Raw genomic sequence first — 20,871 nt, 5'->3', positions numbered from 1 at the left:
GAACTCGGCTACGTTGAGCCAACAATTTGATCGTTACAAAAAGTCTCCTACGCTTCGATTCATCACGTACGGATCATCGAAAGAATTTATCAATCAGATCTCTTTAGCATACCTTACTGCCTTGACAGTAACGACATTCATCTTGGAAAACCGGTCAACTCTGAGCCTTCACAATAATCCACCTGCAATCTGCAACGAGTCTTGCAAATAAGCTAACCGCACACAGCTGAGCGCGCCCATTCAAACCGCTGGGTTGGCAGCTCTGTCCCATAAAACACTGCTGCACCAGGTGCGCCGAAAACGCGAGAGCGGCGAACGCCGTGTACGATATAATATCGGAGTCGCGCTACAGCGCAGGCGCAGGCGCAGGTAAAAAGAGATCTAGAGAGAGACGGAGTGAAAACCTCCAGTCCCCTGGCGGCGGCGGCGCGCACGGTCTCCATAGAATGAAAGACAGAGAAAGAGAGAACGAACGGAGCAGAGCCCATCCGCTCGCTCGTGTCTCGCGCTCACACGCAGCCGATCCCCTCCGTGTAGCAGCGCTCGGTTCGTGTGCGAGCAGTAGTTCGCTTCCCATGATACGTGAGAGCTGCAGCAGCAGCGTGGCTCCTCGTCATCCTGATCGTCCAGCCAAGGAGTAGCGCCACTGCCCAGAGGAAGAGGAGCCGAGCAGCGAGCTGGAGCAGGAGGACTTTGTCGCCGCGCGGTAGTATGCGGGAAACCGTCGCAGTGCCGTGTACGAGTCCGCAGCAGTGTGATCCGTGCCAGTACTGAGAGCCAGAGAGAGAGAGAGAGAGAAAGAGAGAGAAAGAGAGAGATCGGCCGCGATCGCAAGGTTATGTCGCGCCAAGTGCAGCCGCGGCATCAGCCCCAGCCCGCCGTCGCTGGACAGGGCCTGGCCGTCGTCCCAGCCGCGATGAGCCGCTTCCAGTCCAACTGAGAGGAGAGCAGCTCGGCTGGCGGATGTGTTGTTTGTTTGTGTGCCTGTGTGCAGTGTGCGAGGGAGAAGCTGGTGCGGAGTGTTGAGGGAGAGAGAAAACGGCGGGCATACAGGACAGCTGAAAGATCGAACGAAAGGTGAGTCGTCCGCGAGAAAGTTTGTCTTCGGCTCCGATATTATTAACGCCGTTTCGCACCGAGAGCCGGCGAGTGCGCTGTATATACCTACTGCGTGTACACGCACACCTACACACAAATCTTGGACAGTTCGCAAGGCTGCTGCTGCCGCTGCAACCTGTAAAATCGCATCAGGCCCCTTTCGCGGAGGCGGTTTGCTTTTGCTCGCTTTTGCACCTTCTCCGTCTCTCCTCTCTCTTTCATTCATCGCGGAGGCCTCCGCCTCTCGCCGCGGTTTTTCGGTGCGAGCGAGAGCTGCCGCACCACGCACCTGGAAATGGCGAATGCACTTACTCGCCAAATCGGGCGTCGAGCGCCCATTCCCTTTTTCGGGGTGACTAAAAGTAGTTGTGTATCATACGCAGCGCCGCGTATCCATCTCGGGGACCCCCTCCGCCGAAAGTTTTGTTTGTGTACTGCACTGCAGTCCCTATACATGCGTGTGTATACACAATATACACTCACGTGCAGAAAGCGTACGCGTATAGCTGGACAGTGCGAGCAGGTATAGTAGCGTACGGTATATGGAGGAAGCATTGCATTACCGCGCGCGCGCGCGCGCGCTCTCGGCGCCATGACGTGTATTATGTACCAGCTTAAGGCTGCACACACACGCGCACACACATTTACAGGGGAGGCGAGTGGAGGATAGGCGCTGCCAAGCGGCGGCGAGCGAGGCTCTTTGCGGTTTCCGCGGATTTTTTCCTTTTGCTGTTATATTCTCGTCGTCGTCGTCGTCGTCGTAGTCGTAGTCGCGCTCTTTCCAGCCGAGACTCTTTTCCATTAACCCGAGGCTCCTGCAGCCAGCGTCCAGCCGACTCGGTTTCTCTCTCCTACTCGCACTTGGAGCCGTTTGACTGCAGTTTTATACGCGACTATGCATACACGGAGCGTATTTGTACGGCTGTTAGTCCTCTCGATGCAGTGTACACACACTCTGCGCAGCGCCCTCGCCAAAGCCGCAGGTGTGCTCTCTCTCTCTCTCTCTCTCTCTCTCTCTCTCTCTCTCTCTCTTTCTCTCTCAGGCGCTGTAAGGTATCCTGCAGCAGCGTGGGGACGGATGTGATGAATCTCGGCACGGCTTGTTTTCGCCTTGATGACTAAATTTCGAGAGCGAGTGCGTCTCGTATGCATCGCTCCTCTCGGTACAGCCTCCGATTTTTCCGCGTGTCATCGTTTAATGAAGCCGTCGCAGGTGGAATTTATAAGGCTATAACAGGACGGCGCGTATGGGTGTTTTAATCGGCTCGGCTCATCTGAACCGAATCAGAGGCTTGACCGAGTGTGGGATCGGCCGTAATTTGGAGGTCAGGATGAGTAGCTCGTTCCCCTTTTCCGAGCGACGCTGCACTGCGTGTGTGTGTGTACATTATGGTACTTTTCAGATGCCGAGAATGGAAATTGGAACTTTCCTGGGAGAAATTACCTCCGCGACGGCGGCAGCGGATTGTAATTCACTTTGCTCCAGTGGAGGATGTAAGATGAATTCGCGGCGCAAAGAGAGAGAGAGGGGGGGGGGGAGAGGTTGATCATCATTCCGCATTGCATTTGCAGCTGCGGCTGTGTTTGCGCTGCTGTTGCTATTTTCAGGACGCTGGAATAAATTACGGGAAACGGCTTTCGTGGTTTTTGTTCTAAGACTTCTGGTGATAATTCAATCATAGACTCGCGAGAGTTTTGCGTTCTCGACGCTTTTCTTTTTAAAGGATGAGCATAAAGCTGTGTGTGTGTGTGTGTTGCGGAGAAATCTTCTGACGTTACGTCATGCGAGGCTCTCTTGTTGCATTGCTGAGCAAAAAAGTATGCAAATGAACGATAAGATTAGCTCGCCGTGTGCGCTATATGATATCTCTCGGCGCGAGTACTACACGTGCGCGAACAGGTTTATTGTGAGGCGGTTGTTAAATTATGTATTGTAGATCGTACGTTTTCAGAGTTACTTTATTCGTTGTATCGCGCGTGTTATAATAATGAGGCATTATCGCTAGGAATTATATCGGATCTCGCAACGCACGATAAATTACTTTGAACTAATGACGCCGAAACGGTTTTGATAACGCGCATACTTCAGAAGAATGTAAACATAGCAAACGTTCATGTAGCCCGTATAGGGCATTCCGAAATGTTTACCGTGTCTGCGAGGTGCAATAACCGTAAGACTTGAACCAAATTGTGTACAGAACGTTCTTTTATGTTAGCTTAGCGGGAGGTTGTATGCGGAACTGCCTGCGCTAGGATCATACTCGTTTAGTCAAAGAATAACCGTTTCTTTTTTAAGACCAGAACCGGCCGGTTTTCATGCGCTTCTGTCAAAGTATGCGATAGTTATACTGCTGCATGCGATATAGGTTTCTAGAAAAACAGTAAACATGATCTATTCCTTGCCAATGAACGTGTTCCAAGTATACCTATATAAAGTTCGTTCCAAGAAGATGCCTTACTTTGGCTTTTAAGAAGGAATCGTCTCTCAAAAACTCTCAATCTTCAGAACAAGATTATCGCATCACTCACTCGCCGGAGCCCTCACGCATAGTTCCGACGACTTCAATGTTATCATTCCAAACATCCGAGTGAGCGCAGCCTTCCAACTATTCGCGACCGAACTGGCAGTTTTCCCAATTAAATGACCTGCCGTCGCCGGTTCCGACTAAGATTAATACCAGTTCAACGTCCAGTCCGGACCAGCCTCTCCTAGGAATTCGCGGACCCTGGTCCACGGATTAACAACCGCGCTCGCACACACGTGTACTCTCTCTCTCTCTGGCAAGCCCTTTTGCGCGGAGATAAACATAGCCAAGTTTGCGAGCTCCTTGTCGTCGTCGTCTTCGTCGTAGTCGTCGGGCGCCAGGTTTTATATTTAGCGCGGTGGGCACCCGCAGGGGAGAGCGCTGCACTTTCGACCGCGCGCGACCGCAGAGGAGACTTTTCGCTTAGAGAGGCCAATCGAAGCCAACGTCGTCGCTTATTTTACGCCTCGAGGACATTCTCGCTGGAAGGAGGGAGAGAGAAAGAGCGTGAGTCAGAGGTGGGCAAAAATTTTGGGGCTAAAATTGCACTCGCGCAAAATAGTCCGTACAGTAGAGCTCCGCGTAGGTCCCCTCCGCGAGGCAGCTGACTTACGGGCTGCTAGTGTGCAGCGGCTTTGAAGATTTCTCGACGACACTGCAGAGCGCGGCTTTGAATTTTATGAAGGGAAACTGTATCTCATGTGCGCTGAATGAGCTCGAGAGTGTGAGTTTCTCGACGTATTTTTATAGATAAATTGAGCTCTTTGTCGAGGGAAGACCGGATTCCAGATGATCTCCGTTTTATTGACTCTCTTTTCAAATTTCATATTATACGCTCATAATAAATTAATCCAGAGAAATTGAAAGTTGTTTTGTCGATATAGCTCGGAGGGAAAAGTCGATAGTCGGGCTGCACTAGGTTCTACTGCTCACAGAGTTGACGTTACCACGCGCGAAATTTTTTTTTGCCGCAGTGACGATTACGGGTGTTATTTTTTTAATCTCTCAAAAATGACGCCTCGCAGTGCAGTTGTGTCTAGAATCCGCATCTAAACTGAGAACTTGGCAGGTATTGAAACTGCAAATCTCCGACTATACTGCCGGAATAGATTACAGTGGGGGCGCATAATTACGTCTGCCGGGGATATAATCCTAGTAAATTATGGCGCAATTTTTTCTGAATATGCAAGGAGATATACCAACTGTTGGATTAACGCGGATTGCACGACTTCGCTGCGTTCTCCATGAGATTCACGATGCGTTATTTCTACTCCTCTAAATTTTCCGTAAATATTACAAATATGGACGGAGAGGAGGCGCCTAGAATTGAGTAATAAAAATAAGGAAGAAATGAAAAATCAATAGCCTCTTCCCGATTTTATTGCACTACTCGTGAGTAATTTATGGAGGAAATCGAGCGCGTTCGGACATCGGAACTGAATTGAGTTACAAAACGTGAGTAGAGTTTCAATGTCCGGAGATCTCTGGAAAACCGTCTTCCTTTTTATCGCGCAGTTGAAATATCGCTCGTATATGGCTCGAAGTAATAATTGTGCTTTCTTTTCCAATAATGACTAAATTTCGTCGGCACACGAGACAGATGTTATCATTTTTACGCGCCGGCTTTCGAAAGTTTAGGTGTAAACTCCTCACGACTCGTCTGCATCGTGAGAAATTGAAAGATTATGCGGGATGACAAAATATTTATGACGACCACGATACGTAACAGGAAATGCGTGTGTCGTTGTCGCCCGCGACAAATAAACTTCGTTTAGGATTTCGCGTTCGGTACATGTAAGCGATGTCGTTATACGAAAGTGAATTCAGCTTTCCTCGAGATGGATTTTCCATCGACTGTGAAGAATCGTCAAAAAGAGATTGAAATAGCCGATCGATAAGTAACGGCGCGGCAAGATAGGCTTTTCGATGGAAAAAAGTCTGCGGCTCATTAATAATCGATTGGCGATGTCAACAAAACTTGTACAAGCTTTCGATGTCTTAAGCGTGAAAAGTGATATCAATCAAAAATCAAAGCAACGCTAAATTACATACACTTTCTAAACAGCACAGTCGACGCGCAGAAATCAAATAGTCAGCATAAATTTAATTGAACAGAATTGTTGGATCAAGCTTCGCTTTATCTTCACACGTTTGCAGACCCGGCGAGTGTATATAGTGAGAGAGACCGGTACCCGCGCGTTCGCGCAGTGAACAAAATTAAACGAACCTGCAAGCATCGGGTTTTTGCTCGGCCGCAAGAGAAATCTCTGGGACCCTGTGTGCACCGAACACAAACATGAGAACTCGCGGCAATAAGCGCGCGATCATTAACTGATCGCGATCGTTTTAATAAACGCTCTCTCGCTCCGCATATATTAATAGCTCCCGCCAAACGCTCGCAGCCCATCAACAATTCCAAACAAACATTCCCCAAAGTCATTAAACCGATTTCTCACACCGCAGAGCGGCTTCAATGGCCCATTCAAAGCAGCTATGACTGAACGAAAGCCATGTGTCATCGTGGCCATATAAGCCATCCCTCATTTATTATATCAATTAGAAGAGGAAAATTCACTCTCACTGCAGGCGGCGCTGCAGAGAGAAGCCGGTCACAAAAAATTGTTTTCTCGCGCTCTACAGTAGGTTATACACACGTACCCCGCGCTAATGTTCCCCCCGACTGGAGCCAAGCCGGAATCACGCTCTAATCACCGAAGGAGTCTCCGGACACTTTTCCACCCGAAAACGCAGAGCATCGAAGCCAGATCGTAAAATCGAGCGCGCTCGGCGGTATATCAGCACATTTTCCATTCGAGTAGGGACCTACATTCGTCCGCGAAATGCACGCATTTGCAGAAAGCTGCGGAGAGAGAGAGAGAGAGAGAGAGAAAGACAGAGAGACGAAACGAGGCTGCCCTCTCAGCTCTCACTGCAGTGTACACACACCGCGGATAATCCTGCCCGCGAATGGAAGCCCCGCGGGGACATTAACGCATTCCGGGCCTGGCCATACATACCTACTCCCGGAAGCTATAGAAACGACAATGAGATTTTTTCCAGCCAACATCTCGCCCGCCGCTGCCGTCGCTTCTCTCTCTCTCTCTCTCTCTCTCTCTCTCTCTCTCTCTCTCTCTCTCTCTCTCTCTCTCTCTCTCTCTCTTCCTCCACCCACTGGTCAGCAGCAGCGGCAGTCGATCCGTGTGTGCGCCGCGTACGTTCCCTTTTTTCCTCGTCTCGCGCTCGCGGCTCGTTTCTCTCCTGCTTTTCCCTGCTGCGCGTAACGGTCTCTTCCCGACGAGACACGAGAGCCCGATGCACCTCGGCTCTTTCACTGCTGCACTCGCCGGCAGGCTGGTGACAAAAAAAAAAGAGAAAGAGTGAAGAAAAGAAAACGAGTTCGACTGTCGCCGTCTCTCGCGGATGATGTCGCGGCTTTCGGATCGTATAATTTATAAGAGAGTAACCGCACCGCCCGTTTTGGCAGTTTCGTCTCTCTCTCTCTCTCTCTCTCCCTCTCTCTCTCTCTCTCTCTCTCCCTCTCTCTCTCTCTCTCTCTCTCCCTCTCTCTCTCTCTCTCTCTCTCTCTATACTCTACTCGCGACAACTGTAACCATTGCTACATTCCGCCGGCGCGTTACGTACGCTTTGCACGCGGCAGCAGTCGCCGGCCTTTCCTTTTTTTCTGTCTTTCTTTCTCTCTCGTGGGATTCTTTTTTCTGGATTCCAAAGCCGAGTTAGAGGGGCTCAAGGTTAGGCGAATCGGGAATGCGATAAGCGCGAGGCTAAATGAAGCGTCGGATTCTTGCCTTTTTTCTCTCGCTCGCTCTCGCGAGAGCTTAGATGTTGCGCGCCGGGCGAGATTGAGCCACGCGAAAAATGCGTCATCGAGTGTGACTCTCATGCTGAGTAACTTTATCGACTCCGACTCGGTACCGCTAAGGAATGGGAAATGAATCTCTCGTGTGCCAGTACTGTACTGTGGAGAGAGATTTTCTCGATGGAAACGAATTTTTTAATCGGTCGCACACTAGCCGATGTGAGAATTCATAATCCGTGCGTATCTCGATTGTAAATTTAATTGCATCCAATGTATCCGCGCGGCGGAAAGCGTGTACATAAATACTCGCAGCATGTCTCTTTATGCATGCAAATTTCCCAAAACCCATATTTTCCGGCGCTGCAGCTGCGCGCGCTGAATACACTTACGCTCTCCATCAAATCCACTCCAAGTTCTACGATTCGCCATCGCGCGGGAGAGAGAGAGAGAGAGAGAGAGAGAGAGAGAAAGAACGCTAAATCACCTGCCGCGAATAATGGCAGCGGCGCATAGATCAACGTCGAGCGTCGAACAAATGTAATTGGCACGAAATTGAATATAGAGAGTTAACATGCGCCGGCCGGCCGGCATACACGAAACTACTCAATGTCAACTTTTACCGCCGCACATGCGACCTGTAGTGTGCAGCTCTTGGAAAGGAGGCCTCGCGAAGAAGACGCGCGAGCGATAGCTATAAAACATTCTAATTATCGGCGATTTCCGAGACTCGCTGCGACGAAATCCGCCGCAAAGCGACGTCTCGTTCCGCGGAAGCCGCAAGGCATCAGAGATTGCCAAGGCTCGTCGTAAAAATCGCCGCGCGACCGATGAGTAGAGTCATTACCGGCGACATCGAGCGCTATAATAACAACAACAGCAATAATAATAATAATAATGATAATAATAATAACGATGTGTCCAAGAGCGAACGATGATATACGATCCCACAGGCCGTCGTTTACCAGTTTTTCACGTGAGAGCGCACTCTTTTCGTGCAGAAATGCTCCCCTTGTATACAATCAAGCAGTCCATCACGCATGCAGCCGCTTCCATCTTTACGTAAATTCTGTTTGCCCGCAAACGAGTCGATTGTCGTTATGACAACAGACGTAGACACACGTATGCTCGCGCGCGTATATGGCATACGAGCTCCTATCCATCAAAACTTCTCGGCTACGCGCAATCTCGTAACAATCGACTCTGACGGTGCGGTAGTCAATCTCTTAAAAGGCGATTCCCATGGCGAATCCGTGCGCGGCGCAAAGAATCCTCTCTCCGCGCATCGGGTAATTGCACTCGAGCAGCCTAATACTCGAGGGTAGCAATTTGCAGAGCGCACGCGCGTGTATTATACGCGTGTAAAAAGCCCGTAAAGCCGGCGCAAGGCCGATAATTCGATACATCCGCCATCTGGACAGCTGACGCCGGTCGAGAGTGTGTATATCCTCATCGCAACTAGAGGGGAACAGAACTCGCGGCGGCGCCTCGGCCTTGCTTGTGCGCGAGAGGAAGAAGAGCCGAAGAAGATTCCCTCTTTGCGAGCGCGTAATGTACGGTACTCGAGAGCGACTCTCGCCTCGAGCTGCTGCTGTTGCGCGCTCGTATACCTCTATATGTGCGCGGCGGCCCTGTTTTCTCGACGACACGCGTTCTCGTTTTTCCGTTTTCTTTTCTTCCCCGCGGGCGCTTCGCCTTCGCTCGGTTTTCCTCTCTTTCCGCTTTTTTCTTCTCCTGTTCCTCTCTACTTCGCGCGCGTTAGACTTGGAGATTAGGTGTCCGAGACTGTGTACAATGGCCACTTGGATTTTAATATAAATGAGGTTTAGTCTTGCAGGCTTATATTGTTTTGGAGGCTGCTTTATTTACTACTACTTCGCGCCTGCGAGGTCTATACCGTTCGCCTTTTAGGGAAAGAATCTGTTGCTCTCTTTTTTCCATCTTGCCTTTTCCCGCGGCGGCGCCGATTGAGATGTTTTGCATATAGGTCGACTCGAGGGGCACACAATGCTGCTTAGAACTCGCGCGAGTTAAGTGGGTATTGAAATTTGATTTCGGTCTCCATTACGCAGGCCAACATGGTAATCCGCGAAAGTAAACAACGCGAATTAGAAACTAGCGTCGAGAGATGGATTTGGATAGATTGGGTGGATTTTTTTTTTTGTTGTAAACGTTCTTCGCATATGTTGTTGTTACCATCAGATCAGCGAGATGGAGTCACGAGTGAAAGCATAATTTGATCCCTATAATTTGGTTGGGGAAAATTCACTAATGGAAAATATACGTTCATTAGTGGTAATAGAGGCCGAATTAACCGGATATATTTCCTCGTCCCTTGCTCGGTATTTGTTTATCGTTCACGCTCGGATAAACGAAATTGCTACACCGATCTGCAGGGTTATAGAAAGTGAAAAATGATTTTCGAAGCACCGGAGCTTACGTAAAAAGTCGAGCTCGCATTGTCAGCGGATTTTCCTTTGATTCCGCGGGAAAGTCGAATTCCTATCCGATACGAATATAGACGTTACGCCTGTATCGCATCACATAGAAAAGCGGCCAACGTTTAAGCTTGAAAGAGCTGTCAAAATAGTAACTGATGCTTCAGTCAGCCTCCGGTTGCGTTTAAAATTACATTTCTCAGTACTATTCTCCATGTAACCAGGACTTTTCATACGCGTCTAAGCTTACGCCGAAGCTAAGTAGTAACGCGGAGACTATTTTCAACGGTGTTATTTCATCTTTTCGAGCAACGGTTCCAGGCGTGTGTGTGTACACGCAATTTCAAATAGCAGTTTCATTACGAACGATGAACTGCACAATAATTTTATTGTGTGGCTCGAGAGCGGTGCAGAAAAAAAGCGGCGCACAACTTTCACTATCGCTTTATCATTAGAAATTCTAATTGTTAATCGATGGCTGCAGTCGGTGTAAATGAATTACGCAAGCTATCCGCTGCAGGTCAAATTCAATCTTACTCGAGTTTGTTATTAATTACAGCTTATATCGATTCGAGGGGACGATCAAACGGATATCTTCATTTTCTACATATAGAATTACTTGCGTAACTCGTAGTATACGCCTCACACACCAAACCGGCTTATGCACACCGCGCGCTCAGTTATTATTTACTCAAGGAGATATCTTCCAGAGAGAGAAAAAAACCGAGCTGTCTACTGAACTCCGTGCAATAAAACCGTAAAAACTTACGAATTTCAGTTCCTGTATATCGTGAAAGAATTACGCAGCTCTCACAGCGGCTTTTATCTCTCGCTGCAATTTTCTCTTATCTATCGCGATAAGAAAAACAGCTCTAAAACGAAAGGCTCTCGCCAGGAGGAATCCACGGTGGTATTCCATATCTTGCTCCGCCCGCGCACGCTCGGCTCTCCGGCGCTTTGCGCCGTCTTCACACGGAATAAGCTGAAAAGAAAAACAGACCACACGTAAACCGGCGCGCGCGCGAGCTATGATAACACACACGGCGGCGGCCCTCCATTGTCCCCGTTACAGGAACCCGCGCCGCTGCAATTAGATGGCTGCATTGTCGTCAATGAGTCACTTGTGGATGCACGACGACTTGCGCGCGCGCGCATTTCTTCTTCTTCTCCTCCGGTGTAGTGTATACCTCCGCGTTATTCTCTCTCTCTCTCTCTCTCTCTCTCTCTCTCTCTCTCTCTCTCTCTCTCTCTCTCTCTCTCTCTCTCTCTCTACTTTTTACGCCGAGTCTCTCCTTTGACATTCTGGCGTGGTGTGCGCTATATATAAACATAAGCGTCGTCGCGCAGGTGGAGAGGTACCGAGAGCGCCGCTGTTTACCGATTTCACAAGTGCACGGTGTTTGCCGTAAAGACGAGAGAAAGAGAGATTGGGGCGCGCGCGCGAGAGAGGCTTCCTTTCTTCGCGTCCGCGTCGCGCGGCTCTTTTTGGACGGAGCGAGCGCCGTATAGTGGCTTTCGTAATGCAGCCGGGCGACAGCAGAGCGCATTCCGGTTGGGATTTTTGTGCAGTCGCTGGAAGTAGAGTTGTCGGTGCAGATGACGGCGAACCGCAGGGGAAAAGTGCGCGCGAAGCTACTACCGATACCGCAGCCTGTCGGGGCTGCTAATCGTCCGGTGTTTACGGGCTCGGATGACTGCTGCAGTGTGCAGGGGGACTATTGTGAAGTTTAGTCTTTGAAGTTTAAGGTCTGCAGCTGATGCTTGACCAGTGTTGTACGCTCTATTGTTCTGGAGCGGCGTCGTGTTTTTGCCAGTTTTATACTGCGAGCCTGTGCAATGCGGTGACTTCGATGGTGTGTGACGTTTGCGATTGATCGCATGTGAAACGAGGCTGCAGAATCACGCTGTGAAAAATTGGTGAAAGTTTATTTGGCCTTTGCTGATATTTAGGGAAGGTGAGCGGCTAAATCGATCGCAGAATTTTTATCCATAATGAATCGGTGATACCGTTGCATACACTCTGTGAGTTAATTGGTAAAAATTCTATCAAGTTCAATGTTCGATTCTCTCGTGGTACGCGTAGCTGTATATTGTAGATACAGTTTTATTTATATGTACCCGCATTATTCACAGGATATTGTGATTCGGTCGAAGAGCGGTAAAGTACCCACTGTATGAAAAATTTGTTCGCACCATTAATCGCCGGTAATTGTACGTATAAAAAGCGTTTCGAAAGTTTTTCTCTTCCCTTATGCTATAGATAACTTACGACATTTTTTCTTGATGAGCAAAGAAAGTGGCAGCATCAAAACTGAAAAGTTTTTACAGAACATTTTCCTCCATATTACACACCTCAACTCGTTATTACCACGTGTTTTTTCCCGAATGATGTAATCTCTCATCCTGATACTAAAAGTGTACGCGTTTCCTTTTTTTCCCGGCGCGCATGTATAATTGAAAAAGGTATACGGCGTAGCATCGGGGATTAAGAAACGAAAATAAGGATGAAAAAATTTTTTCTTCTAATTAATTACTTACTATGTAATCATCAAGGCGGTAATTAAAATTAATGAAGAATTTCATTCGCCGTTCGTAGGGTAATAACTCTCAGAAACGCCGACCATTCCTACTGTACCGCCCATTTCAATTTTCGAATCCCTTTCCTCGACTTTTTTTGGGCCTAACGAAGGAAAAGTTCTCCTCTTCTAGTAAAGCATCTCTCGAAAATACTCGTTGCATTGAAGATTGGGCAACCAAGCTGCGCGGCAAAAAGAAAGAGAAAAATAAAAAAGACACGGCATCCATTGAAGGTTCTTAATTAAGGCTCTAATTAGACTAATATTTGCGACACAAGCCGCTCAGAATGCACTTGGAGCTGTTGTTTATTAACGAGCTGACTTTCGATGAGCTCCCGAGCGTGTGTCTATCCCCGGCGCATTATACACTCGCATAATGTGTAACACGAATCTCGAACTTACGCACACGCGCGGCAATCGAGCGTAATTGGAGGCATTAGCGATGAAAAGGTGCAAGCCGACGCAAACTTCCTTCGCCGACAGTTCCTTAATAATCGTGAGAATCGTATATCACTCCGATCGTGGCGGCGCACGCATTTTCTGTAACCGCGAAAAATTGCGCGCGGATAATAATAATAATAATCGCCGCGTCGCAAATGGAAGCAGCATAATAATTCTGAATTTTTTTGTCGCAGGCCACAAAGATGAAGATGAGCTTCTCGCTGTCCTCGCTGCAGCCCTCTAGCGGCAGTCTAGAGCGAGCAGAGCACGCGAGGATCAGGGCGGATCGACCGTACAACAGTCTCACAAAGAAAAGGTGGGTTTCATTGTTTGCACTTGTATTCTACGATCAAAATGCGATGATTCTTGAATGTTGAATTGAATCTTCGATGAAAACTTTTATTAGGTCAAGTATCAGTATCGAGACGCTCAGACGTGGTAGCAATATCTAAGCAGTTGAAATAATTATAATTACAAGACAGCCTTGTAACATGTATGTATATCCGGTCGAGCTATTGGTAATATATCATAATTGTGGAATTCACAGTGGTTTGCCATTAACAATGTTTTATATTTTTTTACCCACCATTATAAAAATATAATTGCATATTGTCTTTGTTTTTGAGCTAAGCTTTTATATAAGTCCCCCCGATTCCCTCGCGTGCAACTCTTAATGATTTAGAGTAAATTTTTTTAAGTCATAATCGATTCTAACAACGAGAACATATTTTCACGGTGAATAATTGATTCAGCGGTTAAAATTAAGCGGAAAAATGATCTAGTGACGCAATGACTGATTCTTTGCATGCAAGACTGCCTCCAGTCCCGCATGATTATTCCCTTCACGTGAACGACTAGACACTTGACTCTTCGTGCATCCTATTCTCGCACTTCCGATCGTCGAAAGGTGATATCTTTGTAACCGTTGAACTGGTATCTATCAAAGATCTTATATTTGTTAAGCAAGAAAGTATTTAATGTTTGAAATAACTAACTGGATTTCATTTTAATAGACAGAATATTATCTGTGCAACATCATGACCATCTGCACATGTTTCTGTATGTATTACAATAATAGGCTGTCTAAGCATTTTGAGTTTTAGCGCATTGACAGTTGATTGATTCATTCATTTTCACCTTAACATCCTTTCGTACATGCGTCGATAAAGCAGTTTCTTATTTTAAATAGAAAACAGTCTATTAACAATAAGAATATAGCTATAAAAATAGTTGACAGTTGCCAAGGGAATATACTCTTGTTATTATAGATTTTATTTTAAAAAAAGTTTCTGAAACTAATTTCGATCCTTTTAGCATTACATAACGCTAATTATTAAATTGGTTACGATTGAGACATTAATAGCATCTTCAATTTTGTAATTATCTGTACAAACAACTTTGTTGCTAGAGGTGTCGTCTGAGCCAAAGACACAAAATAGATTTAATAATTTTGAATTAGAAGTGTCAGAATCGTGAATAGAAAAACGAACGCAACATAATTGAAGGTCAGGTAATGTAATGTCCTTAATTCACCTCTTACACACGTTTGTTTGGGTGATTTAGCTATATTGCCAAATACCTATACGCATAGACAGGTTTTAGACTGAGAAGTTAAATTAACCATTCATGCATTTTTTGCTATTGCTATTCTTTAACTTTAACGATAATATATTTTGAGAAGATTTGACTAATGATTATTGTAATGTTTACAGGAAAGAACCAATGCAGGAACAGTGCGTCAAGAACTGGCCCGGCCCAGAGGACAGCAAAGATGATTTCTGGGCTGCCATACGTACAAATTATGATTTCATCATGGATACAAACCTCATTGATACATGCAAGGTTAGTTTCTCTCTCGTGTTTTCTTAATGTGGCATTCTTAAGAAACTATTATCGACGCATAGAAATTTTAATCAGCTAATGAACAAAATATCCCTAATCTCAGTCTCTTCTAATAATTACCACTAAATTGCAATGTACTACACTTCCTACCAATTTACATTCATCTATTATTTCTGATTACGCGAATGAAATAATCTCTTTAAAAACAAGTAAAATTCTCGTTACGTGCAAATATTTTTCTTACGATTTATTCAAAATATCTCTTAGAATAACAACTTATTTTCGAATGTTATGTTTGCAGGAAGCTAATGGGGAGTTGGCTTGGGATGAGGGTGATGTCTCGACCGTCTCCTGGGGCTTGAAGGAAGTCAGCTGTCAGTTCTCGGAACTTTACTCGTGGTTGCGAGTACTTCAAGAGCTAGTTTATTCAAAAGAAGAAAATCTGCTAGATAAAAGCTTACGTGTAGTATGTAGAGCTGAATCTCAAGTCTTTGATTATTTAATGTACAATTTGTGTTTTCGACTTTGTGTTTAAGTTGATACGATAATGGTGTAAAAATGACACAAGTTTTTAATGCGATCGATTGAATTTCATCTGCAGATACAAAAGTTATGTGTGTCAAAATTGAGGGACGAAATCGAAAACACTAAGTGCATATATTTATCAATACATGATATTTTGTGATTTTTGTAATACTGTATCTTCAATTTCAGGCTCATACAGAAGAGTTACGTCGTAAAGCTTATCGAAGACGATTGTTCAATGAGCAGGCAGAGAAATTAATTGCTCGAGCTCCTTCTTTAAAAGAAGAAGTTTCTTGGCGAGTTGATCATTTGAACGCTAAATGGGATCTAGTTGAGCAAATAATGGCACCAGTACAAAGAGCTGATGAACTCGACAATCAAGATGTTTCTGCAGGTAATGCTAAAAAATAGTATTTAATTCTTAAAGCGTACATCACTTGCACGATCACACGCAGTATGTAATATTCGATTTCATGCTCATATATACAATGATAGGCACGCACGAATAGTAGATGAGTGACGTGCGATCACATGAGTGTGAAAAAACTATATCTTAATTGGATACCCTTTTTGCGTATAAGTGTTGTTAGGTAAAAAACCGGATAATAGAAGAGCGTTAAAAACTGCGAATATAGTAATCCCACATTCCAAGGCAAAATGAAATTTAGTACGTTAATATTGTCACCACATATAAAAATACGTAAATATCTTTTTTTTAAAGTTTAAAATATTATTTGTTTGAGACTTTGAGCCCATTAAGTGGTAAAATTGAGTATTGCATAGAAATAACGAAGAAACTTGTTGAAGTAGTTTCCGCTCATTAAGTACTGCATACCAGACTATAATAGCATAACTAGAAAATGTTCGAATTCCAGTATGTCTGCATTCTGCAAAGTACACGATGTTTAATGGGAAGCTTATTTCTGTACTGTAATATTTATATCTTTGTCCCCGCAGATTTTGAGCATGAGGTAAAGTGCTTAAGAAAATGGTTGCGAGAAATGGAAGACCGCCTGCAGCCGCTCAACTTTCGAGTCGATTGGAGTAGGACCGAGATCGAAGAAAAAGCAATGGAACACATGGTAAGATTTTATTAATTTTTCTATAAAACATCAATATATTTTACGTTTATGCATGCGGACATGTTACCATCGAATGAAGTGAGCGATTAAGATTTGAAGGTAAGTCAGATTTCTGCTTGACCGTTTGAAGATATATGTTTGTGCGTAGGTATATGCGTTTCCTTCTCGAGGATTGCTTATTGGTGCACATAGATGTCAGTATAAGCAATCGGCACAACTTTTTTTATTCGAAACATTTATTTATTTATTGACAGCAGAATATCCTACGAGTTTATATCATTCTAGGATAAAAGTTAATTTTTGTATTATTGTGATGATTTAACTTTATTTATTTATTTTTAGTGATACATGCAAATATTTTAATGCTTTTCACTCTCGTAAGTTTTAATTATGAATGCCATCCATCATACACTTCCGATTTTTTATGTTTCCTTGAAAACGCATTCTTAGTAATGCAACGTACAGATGACATCGTTTTCTAAAAGAAGCACGTTCAACCGCGTATAAATATAACCGACTCCATGAATATACTAGTTCTAAACATACGGTGCAGGATAACTAGAAGTATGTAACTTGTCTGTAGAATGACAATGAAAATGTATGTTATATTACTGTATATGCTTAATTAATATTCATAACCGAGATATTGTACTTTTATTTAATTAAAATTTAATGAGAATTTAAAAGATGTTTTTTTTTACATTATTAGATTTATTATTGTACAGTGCATAACGTAACCAATTACTAGATATTAATCGCATTATAAAAGAATGTTAACGATTTTGCATACTTACAATATCTCCAAGTTTTACTATGAATTACAAGTAGTGTAAGAATATACGGTCGTTACCGAATTCGCATTCAAAATAATTCTGACGCTGTCGCGGGTGACGACGAATAATGAACAGTGCTAGGACATGTGTGCTGCTCATAAATATCGTAGCTACAAGGTGCTCATAATAATTTCGAATCCGGTGAATTCATATGGATGACATAATAGAAATATATCACTCGAGGAAAAATTATGCGGGTACACGGAGCGTTTTTGGTTCATACTAAAAATGAAAATTTTCATTATCATAAGCACCGCACGAGACTTTCACTGTTCAAAAATAATTAATATTATGACGCAGCGATTGACAGGATACACGTTTCCGAAGTCAATGTGCTCGTTTATTTTTCGGCATATTTCACGTTGACTGCAAGGTATAACATTTATATCTATTTTTATTTTATCACAAAAAGCTTACACGTATAATCCTGACGTTTGTTATTTACCTCTCAATCTGAAAGAAGATCAAGAACACGACTCAGCCACTTCTAATTAACCAATAGACATCCGAAACCGGTAAAAGCCACCATCTTTCTCTCTCTCTCTCTCTCTCTCTCGCTCTCTCGACACAGAACACAGTCCATCGGATACCCGGATCGAGTCGGTCGCTCGATAGTAGGCTCAAAAAGCGTATGCAGCCCGCGGAAAAAGACGCACGACTTTTCCATATAAATCAGCTGAGAAAAAAGAGACGACGAGCGCTCTCGGCGTAGGCATGCGCTCCGCTGCAGCAGTGTCTTTATCCGCGTCGCTGCATCATCTCGATTTGGCGCGAGTGTGTAGCGTCGCCGCGGCGGCAAACCAGTTTGCTCTCTGAGCTACTGATGATGGCGCGCGGTCGAGGCGTGCCCGCGGATACACTGTACACGCATTGCACGTATAACATACACGGGTTCGTCATCCGCGGCTCCGATTAACCCGTCATCGTTTGCGGGACAAAAAGAAGGAAGTAGCGGAGAGAGAACCGGAGTCTCTCACTCGTTGCACTGGCGAATTCTGTACTATAATATGCGAGAACTTATACGTTATGTATTTATGCTTCGAAAAATCACGAATCACAAATACCGTGGCAGTGGGTCACGCGCGTACCTCCAACGCAGATGAAGAAGAAAAAAGTCCGATAAATAAGCCTGCTACAGCAGGGCACGTAACAATAGTCGGAGAAGATCCAGCAGCAGCATCGGTGCTTTCTCTCGGCTCGTCTCTCGCGGAATAATGGACGCGCATCTCCTGCAGACGCACGTACGGCGCACAATGAGCGCGAAATAGAGGCCGAATACATAAATAACCGATGATCGGAATTCCGCAACGCTCACTGCGATTCACCTCTGATGCGCATTCGTCTCGGGTCATATCTGGGCCGGCGTCTCGCGCGTCTAATTGTCTTCCGAGAAGCATCGACAGGGGGCCTACGCTGCACACTCACACACGCAGACACAAACAACCGACAGGTACCGTTAGGTGCCCACGTATAGACGCTCTGATACTGGGTCACCTAATAGCACTTCCGTATGCAAAAAAAGAAATTGGCCGTGGGAGAGGCGCGACGCATCGCCACGCAGGTGGGAGAGTCTCGAGTGTGTGCAGTGTGGATACAGCAGGCGCGTCTCTCTCTCTCTCTGCGGTTTAATCGCCCTTTAACGGTCCCGCGAGAGCCGTAACTTACCATTTTCCAAGGCGAGCTGGTATTAATGAACTCGACACGGGGTCCGCCTTTTTTCGGTCCTGCCTGTATACGTATGTATGCAGTTCGAGCGTCGTGTGTGCGGCTGTACGTGGAATTTCATTTTTCATTGTATAACGAGGTAGCGCGCGTTGCCGTTGTTGTTGACGATATACCAGAGGATAACGAAGCAGACGTACATTTCGCAGCCGATATCGCGTCGAAGCAACTGATGCTCGGGGGCCGCACCCAATTTTTCGATCGTTAGACTCATTATTAGCGGCTTCTGCGTTTCGGTTGCACGTGTGCCGCTTTTTAAAACGAAGGCTAAACGCTGCCTCCTCATGAATTTGCAAAGCAGCCTTTGTCTCTGAATCTCGTCTTGATTACTTCTAACATATTCCCTCCTGGCGCTATCAGCGGCGCGCATCTCCCCGGGCAACACGTACTCTCACGGCTCGAGAAAATAAATTTTCTGGAAACTCGAAAGTTTGTTCGACTGGAAAAGTCTATCGGCGTGCAATGTACGTGAAGTAATCCGCATACGATTTACTCCTGCATCTCCTTCACGGACATAATACACGTACACCCCGCGCGCGCATTGCAAAATCAGCAATTGCGTGCGCTGCGCGGCGAGTGGCAATTAGGTTTTAATTGAAAATCTAAACTGATTAATTTTCCCTACGCGCGCTGCACCGGTCGCGTTATCAATCGATCGCGCTCCACACATGAACAAGGCTAAAAAATCCCTCTAATTGCTGGTGTGCGCAGCAACGAAAAAAGAAGCCCGACGGCAGACTGCTGCTTGCTCTCCCGCGAAAAGTATCGTTATTACGCGCGCTCTATTACCGGCGGACACGTGCTGTTCGTGCGGCAGTGATTTTCGCGCAGGTCCGATCAATAACAGATTAGCCGTTCTCGCCAGTTTTATTCTACGTGCGCGCATAGACGTCTATGCACGCACGCGAGCCGCGGCGCTCTTATCAATATTAAAATCACCCGCTCTCGCGAGTAGCGTTGCGTCAAACTTTATCGGCCGCGGCGTAATAAAATCTCTCTCTGCCCGTCGAATAACCCATTCCCTTCGAGCATCGACGAAGTAAAAAGGAGAAGAACTCGAAAGGACTGTGCACGAGGTAGATGTTGCGGCGCGGCTTATCTGTGAAAAATCAACAGGGAGCCGAGCTGTAGTGTACTGTGTGTGCTCGCGAGAGAAGGGAGTATTGCAAGTGCACAATAATATAGCCGCGAGCCGCCTCGTTTTCTTGCGACTCGCGACTTCGAATCCCATGCCATTATTGAGCGGCTGCGGAATTGAAGAAGTTTTACGAGCTCGAGCTGCGGAAAAAATAGGGAAACTTTTTTTGCGGGGATTAAAAAAGCTTGGTATTTTATAATAGGCTCTGATAGCGGCTCGAGCTGTAACTGTATCGTAGATACGGGAGGTTGTAAAGAGTGTCGTTAGGTTTTATTGGTTCATCAATGACTTTGACAACGTTTTTTCCCTCTATTGCAGTATAAAAGGGAGATATTAAGAAAGACAGAAAAGCGCAGCTCTAACCGATTTACGTTTTCTCTCTGTCCAGTCCCATCGCACGTGGCGATGCGCCGAGCAGATATGCTCGCGGTGTACAGCCACACAGCCGCATAGCTCCTCCATACGATTAGATAGTTTAGATTCGCCACGCTAGATTAGCGATACGCTTGAGTAACTTTCTCTGTTTTCCGCCGTTTTGCGCCGGTCACGTACTCGCTGCTGCTGCTGTATCCCTTTCTTCTGGCTCTCTTCATGCGATGAAGACCCTTAATAGTTCGCCAGACTAGAGATCCCCCCCGACTCGTCATTTGCGATTAACGAAGAAGCGAGCATGAGCTCGCTTTCATTATGCACCGTGGGATCTGATTAGCTCGCGGATGTTTCGTCGCTTCGGCTGGCGTAACTGCAGTATGGGTATACTGCACGTATAGACGTGCCTGTACTGCGAGTACGTAAATTATGGCTGCGAGCGCGCGAAACGTCAGCGACACGCGAGAG

At 45.8% G+C, this 20,871-nt stretch overlaps 1 protein-coding gene across 3 annotated transcripts in view; it reads left to right on the top strand.

Moving 5' to 3' along the window:
• Nucleotides 1-417: 417 nt before the first annotated feature.
• Nucleotides 418-20,871, top strand: part of LOC100679702 — a 104,937-nt gene continuing 84,483 nt past the window's right edge. The window contains exons 1-7 of one of the 3 annotated variants that reach the window (XM_032600455.1): nt 418-1,077; nt 13,087-13,208; nt 13,299-13,385; nt 14,605-14,734; nt 15,036-15,200; nt 15,449-15,653; nt 16,217-16,341. In XM_032600455.1, the coding sequence (XP_032456346.1) occupies nt 13,384-13,385; nt 14,605-14,734; nt 15,036-15,200; nt 15,449-15,653; nt 16,217-16,341 (627 nt within the window). In that variant the 5' untranslated portion in view covers nt 418-1,077; nt 13,087-13,208; nt 13,299-13,383. Of the gene's footprint in view, nt 1,078-11,618; nt 11,831-13,086; nt 13,209-13,298; nt 13,386-14,604; nt 14,735-15,035; nt 15,201-15,448; nt 15,654-16,216; nt 16,342-20,871 lie in introns of those variants that run through there. The other 2 variants (XM_008203647.4, XM_032600454.1) reach the window with 2 other exon arrangements.

This window comes from Nasonia vitripennis, chromosome 5 (genome assembly GCF_009193385.2).
Source record: "Nasonia vitripennis strain AsymCx chromosome 5, Nvit_psr_1.1, whole genome shotgun sequence".
NCBI lineage: Eukaryota > Metazoa > Arthropoda > Insecta > Hymenoptera > Pteromalidae > Nasonia > Nasonia vitripennis.
This window is presented reverse-complemented; position numbering and strand designations above follow the sequence as displayed.